General features: G+C 30.4%; 1 protein-coding gene and 1 non-coding gene across 2 annotated transcripts; both read left to right on the top strand.

Annotated features, from left to right (window-relative positions):
- Positions 1 to 2,227: 2,227 nt before the first annotated feature.
- On the top strand, positions 2,228 to 11,096 carry LOC133798744 (glucan endo-1,3-beta-glucosidase 7). Its single transcript, XM_062237210.1, has 5 exons — positions 2,228 to 2,537; positions 2,631 to 3,295; positions 4,783 to 5,106; positions 10,140 to 10,410; positions 10,822 to 11,096. Exons 1-5 carry the CDS (start codon positions 2,453 to 2,455, stop codon positions 10,857 to 10,859), a joined length of 1,383 nt encoding a protein of 460 aa, XP_062093194.1. The 5' UTR covers positions 2,228 to 2,452; the 3' UTR covers positions 10,860 to 11,096.
- Positions 11,097 to 12,089: 993 nt separating this feature from the next.
- TRNAE-UUC (transfer RNA glutamic acid (anticodon UUC)) lies at positions 12,090 to 12,161 on the top strand. Its single transcript has one exon. It is a non-coding gene; the product is annotated as a tRNA-Glu (tRNA).
- The last annotated feature ends 9,109 nt before the right edge of the window (positions 12,162 to 21,270 follow it).

Raw genomic sequence — 21,270 nt, 5'->3', positions numbered from 1 at the left:
TGTTAAAAAATTGATTGTAAAATTAGGATTAGGATTGTAGAGTTAGGTTTGTAAATTTTATTGTATAGGGAATAGAAAGAAGATAAAACGTAGTTTAGTTTAAGTTTAAATTTAAATTAATAATATTTTTAATTAGGCTAAATGTGAAAGTTTTTGTTATAAATGAATGGGCGGAGTCAATTCTACCTTATCTCAGTGTTTGATGAGAACTAGTGCTAGCTAATATGTACCTCTATATATCAAACGAGTATGAATATAATTTTTTGAGTCATATGTCGATCATGGCTTAGATTAGTTTACTAGCTAACTTATTTTTTTGTCTCTAAACAATGATTAAGTTAGTAGATTTTGATTAGAAACTTAGTCATTGTTTTCTCTCGAGTATATGAATATTATTTTTTGAATCATATATCTCGACCATTGTATATATAGTTTCATATAAATATATACTTTTGATATATATATATATAAGTGTTAAGTGTTTTGACCAGTGTTTTGATATATATATATATATATATAAGTGTTAAGTGTTTTACTTAGTGTTTTTGCTTCTGTTTTCGTCTTTCTGCATTTGCTTTTGGTTTTGGTTTTGTTTTGCTGCATGGGGAAAATGGAAAAAAAAGTTTACATAACACAATTTTTAAACTCATCAGTGTCGGTTCTGCACTGACACAAACCTTGTCGTCGGTCTATAACCGACACATTTGTAGGTCAGAAGCTTCGATTACAAACCGACCCATTCGCCCCTCAGAAGCATCAGTTACAGACCGACGCATCTGCCCAATAGCGTCAGTTATAGACTGACGCTTCTGACCATCTCAATTGTGTCACCTTCTACAGTATCAATTGCAAAATCGGCGCAATTAGCAAATGCATCGGTTCATAATCGACGTTGAACCCCTGATTTTTAGTAGTGGTTCTTTGTCCAAAACACTCCCCTAGTAGTCTTAGTCACCAAGCCATATCATCATAGTAAGTCATTATCATTTTGGTAATTCTTGTTAGAGAATATATATTATACAATGAAAATAGGGAAAAGAAAAATACAATAGACAAGGTAATTGATTAAAGAAATGTTATAACCCAATTGTAATTGATACAAAATAAAATAGAAAGATGTAAAAGAAGAAGAATACAACTCAAAACATAAATAATACAAATAAATATATAAACTAAAGAAAGAAACAAAACAAAAGAAATAAAGAAACAAGAATAAGAATAAGAATTCTCACACAACCAATGTGTAAAATAGTGGGATCACTAACTTGAACAAGGTTCAAGACTTTTGTCCAAAAGCTTATTTATCATATTCTCTAAGCACTAAGGGACTCTCAAGTATGGAAATAACTATCTGGAATTATTAAGCATTTTGGTCTATTTTCTAACCAAGTACTTTGTGTATAGAAAATAGTGTCTTACAAGTGAGCATTAGGCTCCTATTTATAGAGTTTTGAGACACCATTTAAATTTTAAATTCCACTAACCCCATTGGTTGTTACCAATGTTTAATTGAATGTTTATAGAATTAAAATTAAGATTTGGGAGTTACTTGAGATGTTAAAACTATTCAAATTAGAAAAAAGACAAAATGGAATTTGGCTGCCAGCACCCCAAGTTGTGGCCATGAGCCACTGCTTTTCAGGTCGCACCTGGGATGCTTGTGGCCGTAGCCTGAAAGCTGTTACAACCTCCTAATTTTGCATATTTTTCCAAAACGTCTTAATAATTTTCCCACATGATTTTGAAACCTCCATTCATCTAATGAGAGTTAAAAACACATCTTCAACAACTATATCACATAATACTTTTACGAAATTCAATAAAAAAAATGTATATCTCTCAATCTACACATTATTAGGTGATATTTTGAAGTTACAAATTCGTAGTTAATTTTTTAATTCTAAAAATATGTTACACTTCAATATACACATACATCTAATTTTGTAAATCTCATTATTATCTTACAACTAGCGACAAATGACATGTCACATAATTTAATCAATTATTATATTATATAAAATAATATAACAATTCTCCTACCTCTCCAATCTATACAATATGGTCCCACCCACGAGGCGTCTATCTCAAACTCCAGCTAAGCTTAGTTTAATTTTTTCTCATTCGCTATTGACGTTTTATTTTAATATAATTTAGTGAACTTGTATGGAATGGTATAAGTAAATACTGGGAAAATATGCACCAGTCCCCACTACAACTTTTCTCACTCATCACCCTATTTTCATAAATCCTTATCAGTCGTCTCTCTCACTCACGCTGTTTTCTCCTATCAACATGACTATATTTTTACCTACTTACATTTCATTTCATTATATGTAGTTATAGAGTACTACAATATATTGGTAGCAAAGGAGAGAAATAAAAATATATAGAAGGCTCGTTCGTTGTGGTCGGTTCTGTCAAGCAACGGCGTTCCACAGTCCACACACACGATATGGACTCACTTTCACATCTTTACTGCTCCAAAGCCCACATCTCTATCTTTCTCCTTCTTCTTTTCTCCTCCTTTTACTCCTCTGGTTATTCTCCTTCCATTTTGTTTTCCTTCAAGTTCCTCCTATTCCAATTTTCTATATAAACGACGTCTCCCTGTTTTTTTTCCCTTTATGCAGAATCTCAATCCTTCATCGGCATAAACTATGGCCAAGTCGCTGATAACTTGCCGGCGCCAGAAGCCACGGCGAAGCTCATTCAATCAACCACTATCCGGAACGTCCGGCTTTACGGCGCTGATCCGGCCATCATCAAATCACTTGCTGGAACCGGAGTCGGAATCGTTATCGGAGCATCCAATGGCGACATCCCGCCGCTCGCCTCGGATCCCAACTCGGCGATTCAATGGGTCAATTCGAACGTCCTGCCCTTCTACCCAGCCAGCAACATCACCATAGTCACCGTCGGGAACGAGGTCCTGACCTTTGGCGACCAGGACTTGATCTCCCAACTCGTCCCGGCAATGCAAAATGTTCAAAATGCCCTTGCCTCTGTTTCTCTCGGCGGTAAGGTCCGGGTCTCGACTGTACACTCGATGGCGGTGCTGGGCCAGTCGGACCCTCCGTCCTCAGGTCAGTTTCGACCCGAATTGCAAAACACTCTAAAGAGTCTGCTGACTTTCCTGAGAGATAATCACTCGCCTCTAGCCATCAACCCGTACCCGTTCTTCGCGTACCAGAGCGATCCGAGACCGGAAACGCTGGCGTTTTGCTTGTTCCAGTCTAACTCGGGACGAGTCGACTCCGGAACCGGAATTAAGTACATGAACATGTTTGATGCTCAGGTGAGTTTCAGCGTAAGCCAAAAAAAAGAAAAAAAAAACTTATTTTCAATTTCCAAAATAAAAAAGAAAAAAAACTTATTTTCAATTTCGTACCATTAATACCTTGAAAAAAAAATCGTACTATTAAATCTTAGAAATTAGTGTGCGGCCCAGGCCCATTTTAAAAAGTTTGACATGTAAGTCAACGAGCGAGCAAGAGTAAGCAGTGGACTTCATGCCTTCTGGTATAAGTTAGTTTGATTTTCATGCTTGTCCACGTGTCTTGGTGTCCACGACATTGACGTAGGATGCCTCCGAGCTATTGTATTCTACGGTCGGTTGTATTTTTATACTTTAGATTTAGATTAGGTTTAAGGTTAGCTCTATGTTTCTATAGAAATAAATACACCGAGTACTTTGTTGATTAACTTTTAGCTACAGTGCTAGGATTTGGTTTAATACATTTTGTCAATAACAAAATTAATACATGTTATCACTTTGGTATGCGATTAATGAGTAAAGTCAACAAACTCTGTCCTCTTTTGAAAAAAAAAATTATTTAAAATAATATTTTTTATTTGAAAAGATAAATATTTATTTGTTACTTTGTCTCTTATCTAAATACAGACTTAATATTTTATGTTTTCAATAATAATCATCTCATATTTGTAATTTAAAATCATAAATATTTGGTATTCTGCACTCAAATTTGATCTTATAATTTAATTACTTAATTACATATACTTGAGGATAATTTGGTCATATTAAAAAAAATTTATTGATCAAATTTAAGTTTAAGATACTTACGATTTCAAATTACATAATACTAGATGAGCATTATTAAAAACATAGGATATTTCGATAAAATATAAAATATCAAATTGTTATTTACTTTTTTTTTTTTTTTTAATAAAAGCCAAGTATTTGGTTTGGCTTTGTGTTGATATTTATTTTAATTGTTTTAATTAAAAGCTACATTGATGCATCTTAATTGATTAGCATTCAATTGAGAGAGAGGTTCAGCCCAAAAAAAAAAGTGTAATTCATAGTATGGTTAACTTTTAGAAAACAGAATAGAAGGCTTGAAATCGAAATGTAGCTGATAAGACGTAATAATATTGGTTGGTGGTGAATGACAGCCTAGCTGGGCATTGCAATAATTTTTAGATAAGTCCACCATCCAATATTAATGTTATCATTGGATGTAGTGTGATAAGGCTTTAGAACACGCACACGCTCTTGTCCTATAGAATGGACGTCCCATTTTTAAATATTAAAAACTTGGGACCAAGAATGGGTTCGATTCTCCTTATTCACTAGTTGAGACGTAATGAGTAAATTATGTATGTTGTAGTTAATAAATGAGTAATAAAATTACAAATTTAAAAAGAATAAATGATCGGAGGTGACTGTGATACATGTATGTATGCATATTTTGAATATTGGTGGTGTTTATTGTTTTAAAAGCATATAGTAATCATATAAATGAAGTGTACGTACGTACGTAGGTTGATGCAGTACATTCAGCGCTGAAGGCAATGGGTTTCAAGGAAGTTGAGATAATGGTTGCAGAGACAGGATGGGCATACCGTGGGGACGCCAACGAAGTTGGAGCAAGCTTAGAGAATGCCAAGGCCTATAATGGCAATTTGATTGCTCACCTTCGATCTTTGGTTGGCACGCCTTTAATGCCTCGAAAGTCTGTCGATACCTACATTTTTGCTCTCTATGATGAGGATTTGAAGCCCGGCCCAGCCTCTGAACGGGCTTTCGGCCTTTTCAGGCCTGATCTCACCATGACCTATGATATTGGTCTCTCCAAAACTAGCCAGGTCAGATAATCTACACCTCTATAAATATATACATATATTCTATATAAAATGTGGGGAGATAAACAATTTTTTTTTGTTTTAACAGGGTTCTTTTCATTCTTTAATCGAATATTTTTATATTTAATAAAATATTTTTATATTTATCAGTAATAAAGTATAAATATGACTTAAATTTAAATAAAATAAATAATCAAATAAATTAAAATATGATATTTTGGAAATATTGTACAATAATAATTATTTAAAAATAATAAAACTATATATTTAATAATTTAAATAAAATTTAATTAAACTTAAACTTAATAATATATTAAACATTTAATATATAATATTTTGTTGTCACTGCCCAATTTAAAAACTACATCAAACATAAACTTAAACATAAATAAACAAAAATATAATATTTTAAAGATATTTTATAATAATTTATGATAATTTAAATAATTAAATCATATTTATTTAAAAATAATAAATGCATACATATCATTTTTTTTATTTTATAAATTTGTGTGATAGTTTATTTTTTATCAAGTCATTGAAGCTCTTTTTCTCCATCAAATTCACCAAAGGATATTGTGATATACATTAAAAACTAAAAATAGTTGATACATGTATACTACTGTCTACACTATGACTTTTTCTATTCTTATTTTATTTCTATTATTAATTTCTTTTTAAATATTATTTTATATATATGTCATGTAGTCATGTAAATATATATACATGTCAACGTTGTGTTTAAAAATTATATATGTAGAGATTATATGTGGAGATTATATTATATGTAGATTATATATAATTCATTCTATTATAAATATATATTTTTTTTAAAAATAGTAAACCAGTTTTTATTAAAATTATAGACAATGTTTACAACTTTAAAACTAAAAAAACGTGCATATTGCACGTTGCTTGTATCTAGTATATATATATTTTTTATTAAATTTATATTAATGTCATATAAATTTTGAAATAAATATCCTATTTTAATTAAATAATTTATTTATTTTTATTTAAGTTTATGTTTGTTTTAGTTTTTGAATTTGAGACTAACAACAATAGATTATATATTATATGTTTAATTTAATATTAAAGATTATACGTGATTTTAAATTTAAGTTTCTTGCTTTTTTTTTTTAAAATAATTTGTTGCTAATTCACAGTAGATTATATTAGGGGCAACGAGCAAAATAATCTTCAAAACAATCATTATTTAGATAAATGTCCCAGTTTAAAAAAAAAAATCAACAAACAGTCCAATACAACAAATTATTATAACGAAATTCCACATTTACCCTTACCCTCTTTAACCTCTTTAGCCTTAGGTAAACCCTAATATTCATTTGTGGCTTGGTGCAAAATAATAACTTAGGTAATCAACAATATGAAATGATCATTTCTCTACAATTTTAAAAATGAGGACATTAGCTTCCTCATGCCATTATTTTGGGTCATTTACTATAATTTCTCATTATATTATATGTTTAATATGATATTATTCTAATAAGTGAGTTTAAGTTTAATTAAATTTTATTTAAGTTATAAAACGTATGATTTTATTATTTTTAAATAATTATTATTGTAAAATATCTCAAAAATATCATATTTTAATTTGTTTAATTATTTATTATTTTTAAATAATTATTATTGTAAAATATCTCAAAAATATCATATTTTAATTTTTTTTAATTATTTATTTTATTTTAGTTAAGTTTAAGTGTTTATAAACTACCGTTAAATATGATAATATTATGTTAAATATAAGAATATTCCGTTAAAATTAACATTAAAGAAATAAAAAACCGTTAAAACAAAAAATTTCCGTTATCTACATACTTATTATATAGAAGAGATATCTAATTTGAGTATAACGGAAATTGTTATTCTCCATTATATTTAACATTTTTTAATTATTTTCTAACACTATTAGTTTCAAAGTCATCTAAATAAAGTGAAGACTTTATTAATTAAATAAGGTAAATAAATTGAAGAAAAAATCATCTAAATAAGGTTAATAAATTTAAGAAAAAAAACTAATAAATGAATAATAATTTCTCATCACATATTCAAATTACTCTATCATTTATATTTTCAAAACTATAATCGAAAAATATTTATATGCTTAAATTTAATGTTTTTCATTCTTTTATTAATTATTTATTTTGTCATTTATCTTATTTTGTTTATCAAAACATATATGTGATAGTATAGTAAGACATAAATAAACATATTTTCTTATTTTTCTCTTTAGTTTTTTTAATAAAAAATTACTTATTTAGTTACTCTAACCAATAATCAAATAATATATATTTATATATAACTTTTTGTTGGCTTTAAATTTTTTTAAATTAAATAATTAAAATTTGACACAATAAACTTTTTAAATTCATCGTTTTAATTTAGAATTTTTTAATATTTATTATATTGAAATTTATTGATATTTTTTCTAAAAGAAAATTAGAAAAAAGTATTTAATTTAAAAACTGGAATGCACAAATTTTCTTTTATATAAAAAGTGTGTAGATAACGTAAATTATTGATTTCAACAGTTTGTTTTGTTAATTTTAATGAAATATTTAACGGAATATACATTTAAAATTAATTAAAAATAAATATTTATTAATTATATTAATATAAGTTTAAATGTTATAAAATATCATTATTATTATAATATTTAATATAAGACTGCATATATAATAATTATATTAATATAAATTCAAATTTAAATGTTATAAAATATCATTATTATAATAATATATAACACAAGATTAAATAATCAATAATTATATTAATATAAATTTAAGGGTTTATACATTTTTGGTCCATGTGTTTTATCAAATTACTTGTTTGGACCCTGTATTTTGACAAATAATTTTTTGGAACTCGTTTTTGTAAAATTGTTCAAATAGAACCCTAAATTCAATTTTTGTCAAAATTTTATGAACTAAAATTACAAATAAGTCACAAAACTAACAATTTAAAATAAAATAAAACCATTTCGCCTAACAACAGTGATGTTATATTCAATTTTTTATTCATTAAAAAACTTTTTATTATACAAATATTATCATTTATGTTTAAAAATGTTATCATATTATATATATTTTGAAAAATCATAAACAATGTTTTGGTTTAATTTTTCATTTAATATGTTTATGTCATTCTTTTATATATATTATTATTTATTTATTTGAAATTTATATGACAATGATACAAATTTAATAAAAAAAATTAATAAATTCTGTAAATAAAACTAAACAAACGTACATTAAACGTTACTTGTATCTAGTATATATAAATTTGTAGTACGAGTGTACGAAATGCCCGCACCCGGATGGATTTTGTTTAAACCTATTTTATTGGCCAAACATACGATTTGAGGGAAATTAAAATAAAATTGTTTGTATTTTATTTTGTACTCTAACGAAAAATACAAGAAATTAACAGTAGTTGTCCTATTTCTTTGTAAGCTCCTCTCTTTCTTTTCTCTCCCTATTGTCTCTCTAAAATTTCTTCCTAGTTCTCATGAAAAACTCACAAAAGAAAATTACAGAGAATAAAAAATTCAAATCATCCTCTTGATGTAAAGTTCCATGTGCATGCTTTGATTAAAAACATGATTAACTGAATGAACCAACCAAATAATCTACAAAAATGATTAAATTGGAGCACAAAGAATAAAACCATTAATTACTTCATAAAGACAACAATAAAGTAAAGTCAAAAGCTCAACAAACTCATTAAATCTTTTCATATATAAATAGCCAAAAGACTAAAAAAGAATAAAAGAAAAGAAATATTGAGTAATTTACATTACATTATATCAAAACATTATTCATTTCCCTCAATAAAATTTACATTTTGCTCTAAATTAGTTTGTACACATGCCTAACCCATATATTTATTTATTAGAAATAGATATAATAGATGGTAAAGTGAAAGAGAGAAGTATCTATTAAAGTCAGTAAGTTCACAATAATCAAAGGATTCAGATGGACTTTTGCATCAGGGATGGTTTGCATTTATACTTATTAAAGACTTTTTTTTTTTTTCTGTAATTATTTTTTGTTTTGTGAGTTTTTTCCGGCAACATTGAGAATATGATAATGGATTGAAGAACATTAGATAGAAGATGGAAAAAAAAGAGTGTGGGATACACTTACATTTTATAAATAAATAAATTTATTACATGGTCTTACTACCATTAAAAATATATCAAAACAAATATAAAAATTTGACATGTCTATTACATGTGGTGCCCAACAACCATTATCACATTGGTTACTTTTTTAAAAAAAATAAAAAATTGTACAATGACTTATTAAATAGAAAAGAAATGTTAGTGTAGAATCGTTCTTATATGTAAAGTTGTGCAACCTTAACTTTTAACCAATAATATTGCTCACAAAGAAGCCGCACCAGCGCGGGTTTCTAAGTTCGCACTACAAAATTATCCTCTCTATATATAGAGAGAACAATTCTCTTATAGGGCCTTCACTTTAAGTCCTACCGATATGGCTCTCACTGTTTCTCGACCCCTAAACAGTTTTCTGCGCGGTTTTTTTTATGACTATGTATATTGTAGCTATTTAGAGCATCTGTAAATTTTTAGAAAATTCTGAATAGTTTACAGTACCGAAAGCTAGATTTAAACATGTTGCTTTCTACGTTTATAAAAATAATTAATCATCACTGATAAGGCTTAAAATGAAGAATTCATATATATATGAGTAGGGTTGGTGGATAGACTTTTAGCAAAGTTGAGAATAATGACACGTAGTTGGTTATTTGAATTTGTTGTAGCTAAGAATAATGACATTTCACATCAAGTTTAAATCATGCAAACAGCCGTACCAGAAAAAACACAAGTAGGTATATAGAATGCCGATCTATTTTCCTTAAAAAAATTATGTCATGTCTTGGATGCGTCAATTTCAAATTGTTAGTATTTACTTTGGGTTATTATTGGTTGAGTCTAAGAAGATAGGGTAAATTGAGTTTGATTTGATTTTAATATTTATATTATCCATCAGACTCCATCAGCGACTCCAGTGAGTCCATCCTCACAACAATGGTGTGTGCCGAAGGCAGGGGTGTCGGATGCACAATTGCAGGCCAGTTTGGACTACGCATGTGGGCAAGGCGTCGACTGCGGGCCCATCCAAGCGGGAGGGGCCTGTTTTGAGCCCAACACTCTTGCTTCCCACGCTGCCTATGCCATCAATCTTTACTATCAAAACTCTCCCAAACACCCTTGGAATTGTGATTTCTCACAAACCGCCACTCTTACATCTGCAAATCCTAGTAAGCCTCCTCTTTTATTTATTTAGTGTTACATTCAATTTAAAAGAGCAACTAAAACCTATGATGGATCCCAAATTAACTAATAAAGCTTCTTTTTTAAGGGACATGAATGATAACATAATAATTGAACATGATTGTTGTTTGATTGGTTTATGAAATGACTAATTTAGCCTTTGTTCCTATTATATTAGAATAGTAACATTGATGAATGATTTTTCAAATATAACGTTCAATGTTATGAAGGTTGCTAAGTTAATCATTTTGAAAGCTATTTTTATATTTCAATTTCGAAAGGGAACTTCTCGCTGTCTTTGTTTCATTTGAGAGTAATTTGGTTAAAATATGGTGATTTTGTTAATATTGTTTGTTAAGTCTTGTAGATTGATCCTTCTATTTTCTGTCTTATGATAGGTTACAATGGTTGCACTTACCCTGGTGGCGGTACTTAAACTGGAGAAGATTAATAGTTAATATGATATCAAATAAAGCATTAATAATCTTTCAAGGTCAAATATTGAGTGTATTTTTATTTTTGTTAGGAAAAAGTTGAAGTCAAGGTCAAGAGTACGGTTTCTTTAATCTATTTGCCCTCTAATTGAGTCATTGTAGAGATACCTACTTCAGTTTGAGACTTCTATGTGATTGTAAGCAATATTACTAAATTAGTTTTATTTTTATTTTTTTTATTTCTAGTTTCTTTTTGGTGCAGTAAGTTAAAGAATAAATCTCTTTGATATCATTAGTTATTATTGAAAACTAAAATTCTCTTTTATTATTTTAATATATAATTTGACATGAAAATAAATATTTAATAAAAACTTATAACTTTTGGCATATTATCAATAAAAATATCGATGAATAATAAAAAAATAAAGATGACTTCTTGTAAAAAGTCCTTATTTTATTTAAATTTAGAGACCTCTCTAGCTATTATCTTTTTTCTCATAAGTTAGAAGGGCAAGAGTTTGAGCTATGTAGCCTGAAATGAGTCCGTTTACAGTATTGCTTTAAACATGCTTAAATTCATGGCATTTTATATTCAACTAATCACTAGTCCAGAAAACTTTTTTCTATGTTTGTATCTAAAATTATTTGTATGTTGGGGTATATTTGATCACAATCGTCTAATTATAAACATATAAATATGGTGTTAGTCTAAACAAGGGGAAAAAAAACCAGAAACGAATAATGGTCTTGAGTTTAGTGGAAAACATTGAATTGACTAGAAATATTTAGGTTTGTACAATTCTGAATTAAGAGAAAGGAGTATTTATTTGTTGATATTATTATAAAGACCTTTACCCTTTACAAGAAAATATCAATAATGTCCTTGCTGCTAATTGTTAAGAACAGAAGTTGTATAGGTGTTCCTTTTTATGCTGAAATTCAATATCATTGAATCAAGAAAAAAAGTTAATATTGGTCATGATACTAAGCCAAACATAATAAGAAAATCGAGAAGTCTAACCATCCTCATTCATAATATGAACATAATAATTTTTGCTAAATAAAACAGAAAATATTATAGAAATTAAAAATAAAGTCTAAAATACTTTCAAACTCTGAAACCGGAGTTCTTACTTTGATTAATTTTCCTCTGTTATTTATTGCACACACAAAAATAATTGACAGCGTTATTTAATACTAGATATAATTTGATGGAATAAACTTTATACAAATCCGTTGTCGTCCAGCGGTTAGGATATCTGGCTTTCACCCAGGAGACCCGGGTTCGATTCCCGGCAACGGAACTTTTTTAAATTTCACAGTTTTAATGACCAAACTAGTCCTTGTTGAATCATTATTAGCACTGTTCTCAGATTCCTTCTCTGCTTCAACCCATTTAAATTATTGACTATTATTCGCAAAACTGAAATTTGTGGGGGTGCCCCAATAAATAATAACTCTTTTGTTATTTGTTTCTCATTTTCTACTTCATAAAGATATTTGGTTCCCACTGCGTTACTATTATGACTAAAATTATGTAAAAAACCATTATACCAACTATCATTGTATTGTATTTTAAAATAGCAGATCTCATCTTAAATAAATATAATTGGCTAAACAAAATTACCACTTTATTTAGAGTAATATTTTGGTGCATATATCATTAATTTATTAATTATAGATGGTTAAAAATTATTGAGTAATAATATATATACCAAAATATTACACTAAGTGACGTATCGATTTCTTTTAGCCAATTATATTTATTTCAAATGAGATTCATTATTTTAAAAAATAGTACCACGTCAGTAATGATGTAACATGTATTTTAAACCACACATAAAAATAGTGGGTTCTGTTCTAAAAAAAATTAAATAGTGTAAAATGTATGACACATCATTGTGTTTATTTCAAGTGTGTAAAATAAGTGTATATCTATGTGTTGGATAAAAAAATGTGTACCTATTGTAACAACTAAAATAGTTAATAATTCTTTTTATTTGGAAAGAAAAAAAAACAGACAACTTAAGATAGGGGGCCAGAGAAACAACATGGTGGCCCTCCAAGAGGTCGTGAACGCCATCAATGCGATGCTCGAAGCTCATGAGTTGCAAGTAGACCCGCAACCCCAGCTGGTGGTCCCAATACATTTGTTGTTCTCCTGACGACCCCAGTGTGGCGTGCTGTCCCTTTGGCACACCCACATGGGGCCATTTTGTAAGTGAGCATGCCTTGGTGCTTCATCATTAGTCAAGTCTTGCACCAAGCAACCTCATGAGCTTGGGAAGTGGCAGTTTTGTAATTATGCATATGTCTCCTAGACAAAAATCATATATGTTCCTGGGAAGACTTTATTTCCCTAGAAGGCTCCTTAGGGGGAGGTGACCTGGTGACTTAGGGAAGCACCATGGCCATCAGCAGATAGGGGCCAAAGCTGTGTACTCCCTTGCCCTATCAAGGCTATATATTAATAAAATGATATTTATCCATACTTGCCCATGTGTGCTTCCTTATTGCCTATGTGTTACTTGTTTGTTATCTTCGTTGGGCCATTGCGTGCCATTTGCCTTGTTGTGTGCTTTGTGTTGTGTGGACGTTCTTAGGAATGACTTGCTTTGTGCTTGCTCATACTTCGTTATTGCCCGTTGCATGTCTGAGATGTGTATGTGGCTAACCACTGAGTTTGTTTGCCTACAGGTGTGTGTTGTAGGCTAACTTGCTAGCTTGAAGAGTCTGCAAGTGTCGCACGTTCCATCTACTTGGAGTACCCAAATAGCCGGCTCGTGACAGTTGGTATCAGAGCCAAGTTAGAAAAAGCTTGGAAAAACACACTAATGGTGAGCAACACTCAGAGGATCGAAGCACTTGAGAAGCGTGTGGGGGAATTAGATGGCCTGGACGAAAGGGTTAGGGATCTTTCCTTTGCAAGTCATAACTCTGGATTGTCAGATGCAAACAATCGCATAGCTGCGCTAGAGAAGGAAAACGATGTTCTCCTATCCAGAATAATTGCGTTGGAGCAAAGAAACACTCCAACAAGTACTTCTGTTTCCCTTCGGTGGGAAGAGCGCATGCTGAAGGAACAAGAAGTTTCCATAAATGATACTACGGAAGACTGCAGGGAGGCAGTTGGCGTGCTCAGAGAAGAAATGGCTGAGCTAACTGCCAAGGTAAACCTAACCATGCGAGCGGTTGGGAATGCCCCTGCAACAGGGTCGATAGGTATGGAATATGTCCGAGTTAAAGTACCCGAGCTGAGGCCCTATAACGGGGCCAGAGACGCAAAGGACTTGGAGAATTTCCTCTTCGACATGGAACACTATTTTAGAGCCGTGCGGGCCGATTCGGAAGAAGGAAAGGTCACCATGGCTACCATGTACTTTTCTGGGGATGCCAAGGTGTGGTGGAAGACCAAGTATGATGACATAGAGAATGGTAGGTGCACCATCACATCTTGGGTAGACCTGAAGAGAGAATTAAAGACGCAATTTCTGCCAGAAAATGTCACTTACATGGCTCGACGCCAGTTGAGAGAGCTAAAGCAAGTTGGGACAGTCCGAGAATATGTGAAGAAGTTTCGGGACTAATGCTCGATATAAAGGACATGTCCGAAGTAGACAGGCTCTTCTGCTTCCTCGAGGGATTGAAATCGTGGGCCAAGCAAGAACTTCAAAGACAATGTGTGTCTGACCTAGCCACCACTCAAGCTATTGTTGAACGCTTAACAGACTACACTCCGAAGAGCAGCCTGCCGAGAAGGGATACCCCTCCAACCAGCTCAAGTAGCGCTGGGAGTAAGAAGTCTGGGAAGTCATGGCAGGGCAAGAGTGGGGGAGAGAAGAGGACAGCTGAGTCCAATTCTTCCAGCGATACAGATGTTGCTGCAGGGAGGAAGCTGCTAGCTTGTTGGCCCTGCAAAGGCCCACATAAGTCGGTAGTTTTCCCTTACAGGGGCAAGTTGAATGCCCTCATTGGCCAAGAACAACAAGGCGAAGGAGAAGAGGAAGACGAAGAGTACGCGCACATGGGCGCTGTCCGCCTGTTGAATGCTCTCAAGAAACATGGCGAAAAAGGGAAGAAGACCCTGGGAAAGGGGCTAATGTTCATGGATGCCACCATCAATGGCAAGCCCACCAAAAGCGTGATGATCGATACAGGCGCCACCCACAACTTCATCTCTGAACTCGAAGCAAAGCGACTGGGACTAAATCTGGAGAAAGATGCCGGCCACATGAAAGCGGTCAACTCCAAGGCCTTGGCCACAACTGGCGTGGCTAAAGGGGTAAAAGTTAGAATGACATGTGGGACGGGCAGACTGTTTAACACCCAAACGTGACTTCCACTTAGCGGTGGTTGTAGTATAGATCGGGTGGTCGATTCCACAAGGAGGCAAAGAAATAAAGTTAATCAATAAATAAAGTTTAGAGATAAATAATATGAGGAAAATATAACAAATGATATTTTTGTTGTTTTTGAGATTTAAAGATTATAAATAAATATAGAATAAAGTGTGATGTAACAATAGGTAATAAGTAGGAAGGATCAAGAGTCACCAATATGCATACTTATTTATTTGGATCTTTGATTCACAAAAATTACACAAATAGATAGTTCACATCCCAACTATTCATTTGGAAGATTTAACATTGAAGCACAAATATATTTCACAATAATGTATTCAAGTGATTACTATTCTTTACCATGGAATGATGAGATAAATCTTATGAGAAATCTAAAAATGACATTATACCATTGACAATAATGCAATAAAAGATTGGACATAAAACCTACACAAATATTACTTTTACTATTTATAAAATGCATAGAAAGAGCATGACTAATTCTATATAGATTTTAACAAAAGTAAATATATATGAATGAGATGGAGAAAATGATAAAGATATTATCTATATTATTTTCACTAATTTGATAATACATAAAAAATGCATGACAAAATCTATATACTATTAGTAAATATAAATATAGATAATAAGATGAAGAAGTAGAGATGAAAGAAAATAAATCACTAAAATATATAAACTTTAAGCACATGGTGAATCAAAAATACCAAACAAAGTTATAGTGCATATAGGATCATCGTAACCTTCCTAAGAAGGTTAGCCTATTATGCTAGACATTCTCATGAAATTCTAGAGAGAAAATATGAGAAATGAGACTAAAATTTGATAGAGTTTTGCTACCTAAAAATTACATACAAAATGTGAAGAAAGAGTCCCTATTTATAGAGGGAGAAAATGACTAAAAAGAAATTAAACAATAATTTGGGGTTTACAAAGTAAATCTGAAATATTAATAATAAAATATGATTTTGAAAAATCAAATCTTATTATAAATATTAACCTAGTCATTTTGGTGTATGGTCAAAATGCCCTTTTTCAAAAACACCAAAAAAATATGAGCTTTAAAGCTCAAAATGACAATGTGCAAGGCCCAATGTGCACAAAAAATTGGGCCAAGAGTGGCTGGTGGCTGCTGGTCCATTGACCAATCCCAGCCAATCAGAGCATGCCACGTCGATATGTGGAGCTGAAGGGAGAAGGCTAGTTGACTGGGTCAACACAGGTGGAGCTGGTTGGTTGGGTCTTGGAGTTGTGGGCCTTCAGAGTTGATTGGGAGAGCTGGCCTTGCTGGAGCTGGCTTTGGGCCTTGGAGTTGCACGTTGGGCTTGGGATGTTGATGAGGATCAAGAGGTCGGGTTGCATGCGGGTCAAGAGCTGTTGCTGAAGGAAGCTTTTGGACAGCTGGCGCACGTGGCGCACTGGCAAAGGCAAATTGCTGGGCTTGGGCCATTTGGGCCGAAATTGGCCTAGGCAATATTACTTCAAAAATGCCACAATTCTACAATATTTTCAGTTCTACTTCTTCCCTTCTTACTTTCTTTTTTTACTTTGTTTCCAAGTGCCAAAATACAATTTATTTTCTACAAAATACAAATAAATTAAATTAAGATCAAATATTTCCAAAGTAAGAATATATCACATTAATTCCATGAAAATATTAATTAAAACTTAATTTATTTTGACTATTAAAATCAATAAATGTGTATTTTTCACCACTAATCACACCCTCAACTAGCTTATTGCTAGTCCCTAGCAATTCAAGCGGATAAAAATTATTACCAAGATGAATTAGTGAACTAAATTGTGCAAAATCATTTAACAAAATGTTTAGTGAGAATTTAGAAAATGCTATTTAAAACTATCAAAGTTGTAATTCAAGAGTTTTGTGTGTGTGCACCAAACCATATCGTTCTTTCGAAAATTTACAACACAAACAATATTGAAAAATCACCAAAGAATAAAGTCTCAACTCCAAATCCTCACAAATGTATTGAAAGTATTTTTATGGGAGATGATTGATACTCTTGGAGTTGGAAATTTATCAATTAACACTCAAAAATGGATGTTATCGTTTTAGGACAAACAATGTTAACGAATATTGATAAAAAGATAGGCTAATCAATTAATTTGAATCTAAATGACATAAGAACCTTCAGGATTTTACAAAATGATATTGAGAGCCAAAATAAAGAACAAAACAAAAATAAAATACACAAACTTTTTTTTCTTTTTCTTTTTCTGTTTTTTATGACATAAATTGAAAACAAATGTAGTAATGTTGATTTTTTATTTTTTATTATTATTTTTTTTTCAATAAAACTACAAAAGATGAAGATGAAAAATGTTGCTCTTGTTCTCATTTTTTTTCATTCAATTTTTTTTAATATATTTCTTCTTTTTCTCTTTTTTTTTTTATAATTTTTTTTTGAGAAGAGACAACATAAAAATACAAGAAATTTAAAAGGAAATTACAATACAACATAGGCTCTTTAAAAAAAAAATTATCCCTCTAGTAAATGTCATGCTTTAAATCCCAAAAAATTAATTTTACCAACTCAAATGATCAATAGAAGTTTTCAAAGTTGTTTTCTCATTTTCACATCTCACAAAAATTAAAAGCTTTAAACTTTAGAATTTTTCTCAATTGAATGTGTGTATTTTTTTTCAATGTTTGGTTGTGCATGAAATTACTCTAAAAATTTATTTCCTAATAGTAAAAATAGCAAAAACTATCTCACAAAAATTTTGTTGTCATGAATCTTGCAAAAATTTAACTCAAAATTTCAAAATGGTAATCAAAATATATGTCAACGCATGAATATGCCTACTACCCCCAACTTTAATTGAGACATTGTCCTCAATGTCTAATGTTAAGCTCATTGTGCGAGAAAAAGGGAATATTATAACCAACAAAACCCCAAAAAGTAAAATTCGCAACATAAAATAAAGACACAAATTAAAAGAAAGCACACTAAAAAGAAAGATAAAACCTGATCAGTCTTTGGTAGACAAAAGCATCGCTATCAGGTGAGTCTACCAACTGCATATTTGCGTGCTATCCTGTATCGAAAATGAATTTTCTTTTATCCTGCGTCTCAAAAATAGAAGCGTTAGTAACATTTTTAGGATAAAGAAAATTTTTGGGTTCAAAATCGTGGAGGAAATTGGGTGATTGTTTCATTGCAAATATGTGTATGATTTCCTCAACGATTAAGTCTATCACATCAGTGTGATAGCTATCATTTTTCTTTGGAGTGGTTGGAAGAATTTCGGTACAGGAAAAAAGTTCACTCCAAATGGTAATAGAATCATCCTCATCGGGTTTAGAACTGAGAGTAGGGGATGGTGTTATGGCCTCAGGTTGGGACGGGAATTGACTTAAATTATGTGAAATAATAGTGTTGGTCAATTCTGAAAGTTGAGTACTAGTTTCCCTAAAATCTTCCACAAATTGTTTATTGAATTCTCTTTGCTCCTCTATAAATGTGTGCAAAGTGTGCTCTAAGGAATTCGTATTAGTGCAAACATTATATGGAGGTTCATGTGGGAAGTTAGGAACATTTTGCTCAAAATTCATGGGAGGTGATGCATGGTAGTTGTACTCAGGCTTCCAACTAAAATCTACAGGGTTGGTCCAACTAAAATTGTGATTCCTATGGTCGACTCTTTCAAAGGCACAATAATGTTCATCATAATCTATCTCGGGAACCTCGTAACTTTCTCTTTCAAACTTAGTTTCTAAGACCTCAAGTTCTCGGTATTCTCTTACACTAAGTTTGCATGCACTCCTAAAACAGCTAGTACCCTTAGTAGCACTAGAATTATGGTTGTTTCTAAATGAAGAATAATACGTTGGAAGATACATCTCTAAATGTTTCTTTTCTTCTATATTCATTTTTTTTTTTAATTTTTATTTTTGATTTATTTTTATTTTGTTTTTGCTTTACTTGTTTACAGGTCGATTTGAGGTTTTTAAAACGGCTCCACTTAAGACCCACACTTTATCTATAACTCCCCGAGATTGCTAGATAATTGTGGAGGGGTCACAATTCATAAAAACGGTCATCTTACAACCAACACTTACTAGAACTCCCCGAGGTTACTAAGTAAGCATGGAGGGAACTTTTACTCAAATTGGCCTTTAAGCAAAAATTGTGTATGTTGACAAAACAACCTTTGTTTTTATTATTATTTTTAATTTTTTTTTTGTATTTTATGATTTTTTTTAAGATTTAAAACCTAAAAAAAATAAAAATAAAGATACAAATCTAACAATAGAAACACATATAAGCAATCCTAAAAATTAAAGTAATCCTACAAACACATAAAAAAAAGAGCACCAAAGTAAGATAGAGAAAAAAAAAGTAACAAGTCCTAAACATAAATAATTAAAATAAAAAAAGAAATGAATTAAAACTATAACAAAATATAAGCAACCAATTTATATTTTTTTTCAATTTTTTTTTACAATAGTAATAAAAAAAAGAAAAATAGAATAAAGTAAGATACCAAAAATAAATTACACACACAAGTATAAAATAAAGTAAGATACACACACAAGTTTTTTTTTTCAACAATAATAAAAAAAAGAGAGAAAAAAAAGAAAACTAACAAAAGAAAAATAACAACAAAATAAACTAAGAATAAAACTAACAAATCCTATAAAATAAGGATAACAATATGTTTTTTTTTTCTTATAGCACAACAATGTAAAAAAAATGAAAAACTAACTAAAAGGAACAATAATAAAAAAAAAATAATGATAGTGATTTTATTTTTATTTTTAAAGTAAATAAGAGGAAAAAAAATTTTTAAAAAAAATCTTTGAGAAATATACACAAAAAGAAAATTATTGAATTACTTACCTCTTTTGCAAAATTTATTGAAAAACTTTTTTTTTTCAATATTACCTCCTCGGCAACGGCAACGGCGCCAAAATTTGTTTAACGCCCAAACGTGATTTCCACTTAGCGGTGGTTGTAGTATAGATCAGGCGGTCGATTCCACAAGGAGGCAAAGAAATAAAGTTAATCAATAAATAAAGTTTAGAGATAAATAATATGAGGAAAATATAACAAATGATATTTTTGTTGTTTTTGAGATTTAAAGATTATAAATAAAGATAGAATAAAGTATGATGTAACAATAGGTAACAAATAGGAAGGATCAAGAGTCACCAATATGCATACTTATTTATTTGGATCTTTGATTCACAAAAATTACACAAGTATATAGTTCACATCCCAACTATTCATTTGGAAGATTTAATATTGAAGCATAAATATATTTCACAATAATGTATTCAAGTGATTACTATTCTTTACTATGGAATGATGAGATAAATCTTATGAGAAATCTAAAAATGACATTATACCATTGACAATAATGCAATAAAAGATTGGACATAAAACCTAACACAAATATTACTTTTACTATTTATAAAATACATAGAAAAAGCATGACTAATTCTATATAGATTTTAGCAAAAGTAAATATATATGAATGAGATGGAGAAAATGATAAAGATATTATCTATATTATTTTCACTAATTTGATAATACATAGAAAGTGCATGACAAAATCTATATACTATTAGTAAACATAAATATAGATAATAAGATGAAGAAGTAGAGATGAAAGAAAATAAATCACTAAAATATATAAACTTTAAGCACATGGTGAATCAAAAATACCAAACAAAGTCATAATGCATATAGGATCATCGTAACCTTCCTAAGAAGGTTAGCCTATTATGCTAGACATTCTCATGAAATTCTAGAGAGAAAATATGAGAAATGAGACTAAAATTTAGTAGAGTTTTGCTACCTAAAAATTACATACAAAATGTGAAGAAAGAGTCCCTATTTATAGAGGGAGAAAATGACTAAAAAGAAATTAAACAACAATTTTGGGTTTACAAAATAAATCTGAAATATTAATAATAAAATATGATTTTGAAAAATCAAAACTTATTATAAATATTAACCTAGTTATTTTGGTGTATGGTCAAAATGCCATTTTTCAAAAACACCAAAAAAAGATGAGCTTTAAA

The sequence above is a fragment of the Humulus lupulus genome, chromosome 1 (assembly GCF_963169125.1).
Source record: "Humulus lupulus chromosome 1, drHumLupu1.1, whole genome shotgun sequence".
In the NCBI taxonomy this organism is placed as follows: Eukaryota; Viridiplantae; Streptophyta; class Magnoliopsida; order Rosales; family Cannabaceae; genus Humulus; species Humulus lupulus.
The sequence above is the reverse complement of the archived record's forward strand: the minus strand, read 5'-3'. Positions and strand labels throughout refer to the sequence as shown.

Bases quoted from the DNA above. Each gene is read 5' to 3' on its own strand.
- LOC133798744 (XM_062237210.1), top strand. From the start codon at position 2,453: ATGGACTCACTTTCACATCTTTACTGCTCCAAAGCCCACATCTCTATC. The intron at 3,296-4,782 runs GTGAGTTTCAGC...GTACGTACGTAG, and splicing joins TGAACATGTTTGATGCTCAG to GTTGATGCAGTACATTCAGC. The intron at 10,411-10,821 runs GTAAGCCTCCTC...GTCTTATGATAG, and splicing joins TCTTACATCTGCAAATCCTA to GTTACAATGGTTGCACTTAC.